The 8,363-nt window shown below is 46.1% G+C and overlaps 1 protein-coding gene across 1 annotated transcript in view; it reads right to left on the bottom strand.

Moving 5' to 3' along the window:
• Positions 1-8,363, bottom strand: part of LOC117496591 (receptor-type tyrosine-protein phosphatase beta-like) — a 51,113-nt gene that overhangs the window by 36,103 nt on the left and 6,647 nt on the right. The window contains exons 3-6 of the mRNA XM_034148294.1: positions 6,576-6,825; positions 6,044-6,403; positions 5,640-5,906; positions 591-854 (exon numbers count right to left, since the gene is read on the bottom strand). Of these exons, the coding sequence (XP_034004185.1) occupies positions 591-854; positions 5,640-5,906; positions 6,044-6,403; positions 6,576-6,825 (1,141 nt within the window). The remainder of the gene's footprint in view (positions 1-590; positions 855-5,639; positions 5,907-6,043; positions 6,404-6,575; positions 6,826-8,363) is intronic.

Here is an 8,363-nt window from a genome sequence, read left to right as displayed (position 1 = left end):
ATTTACATATGTAGTATTTAGTGATGTTTAGTGATGTAGTATTTAGTGATGTTTCGTGATGTAGTATTTAGTTATATTTAGTGATGTAGTATTTAGTGATGTAGTATTTAGTGATATTTACATATGTAGTATTTAGTGATGTTTAGTGATGTAGTATTTAGTGATGTAGTATTTAGTGATGTTTAGTGATGTAGTATTTAGTTATATTTAGTGATGTAGTATTCAGTGATGTTTAGTGATGTAGTATTAGGTGATGTAGTATTTAGTGATGTAGTATTAAGTGATGTAGTATTAGGTGACGTAGTATTTAGTGATGTAGTATTTAGTGATGTTTAGTGATGTAGTATTTAGTTATATTTAGTGATGTAGTATTTAGTGATGTTTAGTGATGTAGTATTTAGTGATGTAGTATTAAGTGATGTAGTATTAGGTGATGTAGTATTTAGTGATGTAGTATTTACGTAGTGATGTAGTATTTAGTGATATCGTACTTTAGTGATGTAGTATTTAGTGATGTAGCATGTGATGTATGTGATGTAGCATGTGATGTAGCATGTGATGTAGCATGTGACTTGGTATTCAGTACGTACGGGTCCTCTCCTGGACGCGGGTGGTGTTGTACTTGCTGCCGCTGCGGGAGGCGATGCTGACGGTGTAGAGGCGTCCGGACTCCAGCGAGCTGAACACACACTCGTTGCTGGCCTTGGAGACGGGCACGGAGTGGATCGTCCTCTCAGAGTTGCTCAGCGTCACCAGGTAAGCGTCCACCTCGCCGGGGGGCGCTCGCCACGACACAGACAGAAAGTCCGGCCGCCCGTTGTTACTGACCGTCACCTCGCCCACTGCAGCCGGCACTGGGGGGAGATTTGGATCTGTTTAAATCCTCTGGCTGCTCTTAACCATTATTCAAGAAGAATTATTCGTCCCTCATGTGCTAATATTATATTTAAAGGGGACCTATCATGCAAAATGCGCCAGATGCGTCAGATGCGCCGGTGAAGATGGCCGCATTGTCTTTGTGCTCCTCTCCAACTTTGCCCATTTTCGTATTTTGTACATATTTCTTTTACTTTTGCCGTTTTACTTTTAACATGGTTCGCAACATGCTAGCCGACCGCACCTACTCTGCCATACAATATAGCAGAGAGGAACTTTTCCAATTGCGAAACTTCGTGGACAATATTAACCCTCCGACAGACAATGGAGATTCACCATGGCTACCTGTTGCTGTTCTACCTGAGAGATGCAAGAAGAAGACAAAGCGAGGATGCCGGGCCGGGTTGCTGGTCAGACTGAGAAAACGTGAGAATCGGCCCCCTCTTCCGAGTATTCTTCTGGCTAATGTTCAATCCATTGAAAATAAGCTAGATGAACTCAGAAGCCGGATTGCTTTTCAACGGGACATTAAGAACTGTAACGTGTTAATTCTCACTGAGACTTGGCTCAACCCCGCTATCCCGGACTCCGCTATTGTCCCTGACGGATTCTCTATTTTTCGTCAGGACCGGACTGCAAACTCGGGGAAAAGTAAGGGAGGCGGTGTGTGTGTAATGACTAACAACAACTGGTGCTCAGATGTGAAGATTATTTCATCGGACTGTTCCGCACAGCTAGAGCACCTCATGATCTCATGTCGGGCCTTCCATCTGCCGAGGGAATTCACATCTGTTGTGATAACAGCAGTGTATATCCCGCCGCAGCCACTCGCCGACAACAACACGGCACTCGATCAGCTGTTTGGGTTTATTGATAAAACCGAGACTTCACGGCCAGATGCGGCGTTCGTTGTGGCCGGAGATTTCAACACCGCCAACATGAAGAAGGTTTTGCCAAAATATTACCAACACATCAACTTCCCGACGCGCGGGGGAAACATACTGGACCATGTTTATTCCCCTTTCCGGAATGGATATAAGGCTCTCCCTCGCCCTCCCTTCGGCAAATCAGACCATATCTCACTACTGTTGTTGCCTGCTTACAAGCAGAAACTTAAAAGGGACAGACCGATAACAAGGACAGTACAACGATGGAGCGAGGAGTCAGATTCAGCACTGCAGGATTGCTTTGCATCTACGGATTGGAGTGTGTTTGAGGACAATAACATCAACACACACACGGACACTGTCATCTGCTACATTGGGAAATGCATCGATGACGTGGTACCGAAGGTTTCTGTACGGACATTCCCAAATCAAAAGCCCTGGGTAAACGGTGAGGTGCGCGGCAAACTGAAAGCGCGCACTCTCGCGCACACAGCGGGAGATTTGGAGGAGTACAGGAAGTCTAGGTATGATCTCCGGAGAGCAATAAAAAATGCAAAGAGACAGTACAAAGAGAAGGTGGAATCTGACTTCAAAGGCTGTAACACTAGGAATATGTGGGCGGGACTAAGGACAATGACTGACTACAAAGGAGCAGCGGGGGGTGCTGCGGGAGTGTCTGCGTGCGCATCTCTCCCAGATGAGCTAAACAGTTTTTTTGCACGCTTTGAGAGCAGCCAGGCTGTGGAGGTACAGAGGGACCAGGAGCTACACTGCCCTTTTGTTTTAAATAGGGCAGATGTGTGTAAATCCTTTAAAAGGGTTAACCCACACAAGGCTCCTGGACCTGATGGCATCCCTGGCCGTGTTCTCAGGGTGTGTGCAGTTCAGCTGGCAGAGGTGTTCACAGACATCTTCAACAGGTCCCTGCTGCAGTCTGTAGTCCCCACATGTCTTAAACACTCCACCATCATTCCTGTCCCCAAAAAGACAATCATCACCTGCCCCAACGACTACCGCCCAGTAGCACTCACCTCCATCATAATGAAGTGCTTTGAGCGGTTAGTCAAATTATTCATCACCTCCTCCCTCCCTGAATCTCTGGACCCCCTGCAGTTTGCCTACAGAGCAAACAGGTCCACAGACGACGCCATAGCCCTCACCCTCCACACTGCCCTCTCACACCTGGACCCGAAGAACAGGAACACATATGTGAGAATGCTGTTCATTGACTACAGTTCAGCATTCAACACCATTGTGCCCTCCAAGCTGGCCATCAAGCTCAGAGACCTCGGGCTCAACAGCGCCCTCTGCGACTGGATCCTGAACTTTCTGACGGGCAGACCCCAGGCAGTGCGGGTGGGAAACATCACATCCTCCACCCTGATTCTTAACACCGGTGCCCCTCAAGGCTGCGTGCTCAGCCCTCTCCTCTACTCCCTGTTCACCCACGACTGCGTGGCCACACACAGCTCCAACACCATCGTGAAGTTTGCTGATGACACGACCGTCATCGGCCAGATCACAGACGATGACGAGACGGCATACAGAGAGGAGGTCGAAAACCTGACATCTTGGTGCCAGGAGAACAACCTCCATCTCAACATCAGCAAAACAAAGGAGCTGATTGTGGATTACAGGAAGCAGCAGGGAGAGGGACACACCCCCATCGCCATCAATGGGACTACGGTGGAGAGAGTCAAAAGCTTCAGGTTCCTTGGGGTCCACATCACTGAGGACCTGACATGGACTCATCACTGAGGACCTGACATGGACTCATCACTGAGGACCTGACATGGTCTCTTCACACCACCACCATCACCAAGAAAGCTCGACAGCGGCTCTTCTTCCTCCGCAGGCTGAGGAGGTTCAAAATGGATTCCAGGATACTCTGCAACTTCTACAGGTGCACGATAGAGAGTATCCTCACTGGCAGCATGACGGCCTGGTACGGCAGCTGCACCGACCTCGATCGTAAGGCTTTACAGAGGGTGGTGAAAACTGCACAGCACATCACCAGGACGGAGCTGCCATCCATGGAGGACCTTTACTCCCAGCGGCTCAGGAAGAAATCACTACGGATTATCAAAGACCCCCATCACCCCAGCCACAAACTGTTCTTTCTGTTGCCGTCTGGCAGACGTTACCGCAGCATCCGGGCAAGGACAAGAAGATTCGGAGACAGTTTCTTCCCGCGGGCAGTGAGACTGTTAAAAAATTGAACTGTTGAAACAACTTCAAACATTCAACTGCTACTCAGTAGTATGTATCTAATACCTAATATATATCTATCATTCCAATAACTTGTATATAGACTCATACTGCACTATTCCACATCATAACTTTATTTCATTTTTATAACTATTATTATTTTTGTATTGCTCTTGCTCTTATTGTTATTATGTTATGTTATTATGTTGCATTGTTGGAGAAGCCTGTGACATAAGATTTTCAACTGCATAATTACTCTGTAGCTATGTCAGATTGACAATAAAGAACCTTGAACCTTGAAATGCACTTTTGTACGTCTTTTATACATGAATATGTGTCCCCGGTGTTCCAGGGAACTCACCAAGTGTCAGAAAACACAACCCTCTCTATTTTCCTCCATACCCAAATCTCTAAAAAAGGGGCTGCAACGGACCTGATACAGACTGATCCAGATTTGAACACTTCTATGACGTCACAGAAGTGGCGCTACGGCTATTGGGCCAACTCTCCACCTATCAGGGGAATGTGGGGTTGGGCCACAGCCGGCCATTGCTGCTCGAAAGCGCTGGAGACGATGTAGTACATATGCCAGGCCTGTAAGTGGCGCTGTAGTCTGCCACAAAAGCAGCGAAGAAGACTTCCCACGCATATGGTAACCATGGTTACCCTTCTGTTTATTCTCCGCTGTGGCTTTCTTTCTCCCTCCCCGAGGCAAGCGTTTGCTCCCGCTGCTTTAATTCAATGCAATCCCTCCCCGTCGAGGCAAGCACTGTAATTCTCTCCGGTTAGTCCACCAGCAGATGACAAACACCCACCTCTCCGCCTCTTCCAAGGAACCAGGGGACCGTGCGGCAGAGTTTCAGTTTCAGTTTCTTTCGCCGGTCAAGATGTCCGTTAAAGTTTAAATCTTCCGGACAAAATTAGAAAAGTGCCGGTCAAAGGTTTTCTTTGTTATTTATTGAGCTTTAAAACAAATGAATAACGACTCTATATAATAAAACACGGAGGACGGAGATCTCTTTTTCTCCCCCTCTTCTGACAGCCCAGCAGCTGATCAGAGCACGTCTCACCTCTCCTGCAGGGGGGCGTGGTCAGCAGAATCAGACCGTAGACAGCAAACAGCACATAGAGCGAAATGAGGCATGGCTAAAATGCATGATCTGTTTGGTATTTTGAAAACAGAAACGTATAGATATACCTTATATAGGTATGGCCCTACAATATATCATTTAAATATAGCATGATAGGTCCACTTTAATGTAGGAGCCGCATTTAAGTTTATTTTGTTCTGATCTACAGTGGAGGAAATAAGTATGTGATCCCTTGCAGATTTTGTATGTTTGCCCACTTACAAAGAAATTAACAATCTATAATTGTAATGGTAGGTTTATTTTAACAGTGAGAGTAAGAATATAAAAAAGATATCCAGAAATTCACATTATATAAAAGATAAAAATGTATTTGCATTTAACTGTGTGAAATAAGTATTTGATCCCATTGCAACAAACATGAACAATTATTCTCCCTCCTGTGCTCATATTATATTTCATTCAGTTTCCGTTACTGAGGGAACGCAGTAAAATGTTCGATACCAGATGGTCTAACTTAAAAAAACAAAATATAATAACTCCAAAATCTTGGCACACTTTGGACTGAGGTTATGCTCACCGGTGTGTCCCTCTGCGACCGTCTGCCTGGAGCTGAGTCCGGCCCTGACGGTGGTCAGCACCGCCCTGTAGAGGGCGCCGGGCCTCAGGAGGTGGAAGGTGGTGCTGGTGGCGTCCGCCGCCACGCTCTCGTTCTTGATTACGCTGCTGTCGCTGACCAGCAGAACGCGGTACGAGTCCAGAACTCCGGAGGCTCGCTGCCAGCTGGCCTGCAGGCTGTCGGTGCTGCTCTGAACCCCCAGCAGCAGCCCAGAGACCTGGGCCGGACCTGAGGACACACAGCGGGGATCAGCTGACTGCACCATGCTATCAGAGTGCTAACAATATATCAGAGTGCTAACAAAATATCAGAGTGCTAACAATTTATCAGAGTGCTAACAATATATCAGAGTGTGAGCTACGTACGGGTGTATGCTCTGACAGAGGCTGAGCTGCTCAGGTTGCCGCTGTTGGTCGTCACGGTGACGGTGTACAGCTCTCCTGAGGTCAGGGTGGTAAAGGTAAATTCTTTGGCCTCCCGGGGGAGGACCCTCCACACCTCCATTGGGGCGGGGGCCACCTGAGAGAGGGCGGGGGCCACCTGAGGGAGGGAAGGGTCCATCTGATGGGGGTCAGCCTGTCGGAGGGCGGGGTCCATCTGATGGGGGTCAGCCTGTCGGAGGACGACCGTGAAGCCGTCCCACTCCCCGGGGGGGGGGCTCCACAGGACGCTCAGCGTGGTTTCATCAGCATGACGGACCATCAGCTTCTGCACAGGAAGAGGCGCTGCAGGGGGACATTAGATCAAATATATAGAATATCATAATATATCTATATCGAAATACAGGGCAATAATGGCTGTGTATGTGAACTGATATAAAGTTCATAAGCGTTGTAATTTTAAACTGATAAGACAGGTATATTATTTATAATAATATTATAAATAATGTTATGTTACCTGTGCGCACCGTCGTGCTGCCCCTCTCTCCGTCCTGCTCTGAGATCACCGTTACCCGGTACCGGGTCCCGGGACTCAGACCTGTGACCCGGCAGGTGAAGCCCCTCTGGTCTGGGTTGCAGGGAGTGGGTCGGGGGGGCTCCCCGGTGATCAGGCTGAAGCTACAGGAGGGTCCAGGGGTGCTGAAGGATACTGACACAGCACCGGAGCTCCAGCTGATGTTGGAGAAGTTCACTGAGCAGCGGGACACCTGAAACAAGAAGTGACATCACCATAGGTGAGTCTACTCACTTAGTAACTAATTAATTGATCAAAATACAACAACTGAGATATGGGATTGTCCCACTCTCAATAATTTTAAAGGTCAACTAAAAGAATGGTTGAGAAACAAACAGACGTGCAATCACCGCTAAATGCACTTTAACACAGGGGTATCTCCTCCTGCACTCTACACGTCCTAGCTGCTACATCGTGCTGCCATGTCTTAAATGTTTGTATATGCTGCTCTTGCTCTTTCTGCATATCATGTATTTATTTTTGCTGTGTTTATAAATGTCATGTTCTTAAATGTTGTATGTGAGGGACTACTGATGGAAATGAGCTCAAAGCTAAAATCCGGCATGTTTACATTTGAAGCATTATTTGTTTAAAGTGTTCATCAATGTGCATTGTCTCTGTTCAAATAAACGATTACAAAAAAAAGAAGAAAAAGATTCAAATACAACAATAACAATAATAATAATGACTACATTAAAACAAATGTATTATTATTATTGTTTTTTTTTCTTCAGATTTCTTGATGTTTATTTTTTAGTCGGCCAACTGTCACTGTTGTTGGAAACGTACCTAAAATGATTTATTGTCATATTTTAACAATGTGATCACATGACTCCTTGCTGTCAACTAGCTAGCTAACGTATCTAACCTAGTCATTTCAGATATACTGACGAACACTAATGATGCATTCACACCATTAGCATCGCTCTAACCGCATCGCTCTAATCGCTCAAATTTCACCGCAGCTGTCAGCTGTGTTTAGTCGCGTCATTCAAACAAGACGCACTGGCGAGGGGGCGGGGCTTATATCCATGAAAATACTATGGTAGATACCAACTACAACAAAATGAACAAATTTTACCGTGATTTAATTGTAATACACGCTTCAAAATGATGCCAAAATAAGTGTGCAGACAAGACGGCAGAGGAAACACTTTTAAAATGCTTGTTTTTCTGAATGGAGATTGGATCGATGAGGCTAAGCTAACTTTGTAGCTGCTCCGTCCAAACTCACAACAATGCCACACAGGCATCAATAAAGCAGTGACTGTATTCGCCATGCCACAGACAGTCTGTGGTTTGTTCATGTATAACTTTTCTCCAGTTTCTGAACAGATATGAGGAGCTGTGTGCTCTGAGGGCTAACAGCTAACGGCTGCTATTTTGGTTTTCTGATTCAACGTCAGTGATGGCAGGCTGAGATCCTCACCGCTGATTGGCTTACGAGACAACACGTCACACAAATTTGATGCTTGAGTAAAAAAATTGAACTGTCGGTCATTCTAGTAGCCACACTTAAAAAGATTAGTCTTAACTGAAGCTAATGTCTCTGCAGGATTCTTGCTCTTCTGAGTTTGTTTCCTCATAGATGATTGAACATTTCATAGCCAAATAAGGAACAGCTAACAGCTTATATGCGTACAGAGCTGCCATTGAGTTATACCCATTAACATTTCTGTTTTTAAAATCGTTTTAATGCCTTTCCCCTCTAAGCAGCGTAGGAGAGCAGCC

This window comes from Trematomus bernacchii, unplaced genomic scaffold (genome assembly GCF_902827165.1).
Source record: "Trematomus bernacchii unplaced genomic scaffold, fTreBer1.1, whole genome shotgun sequence".
Lineage (NCBI taxonomy): Eukaryota > Metazoa > Chordata > Actinopteri > Perciformes > Nototheniidae > Trematomus > Trematomus bernacchii.
The sequence above is the reverse complement of the archived record's forward strand: the minus strand, read 5'-3'. Positions and strand labels throughout refer to the sequence as shown.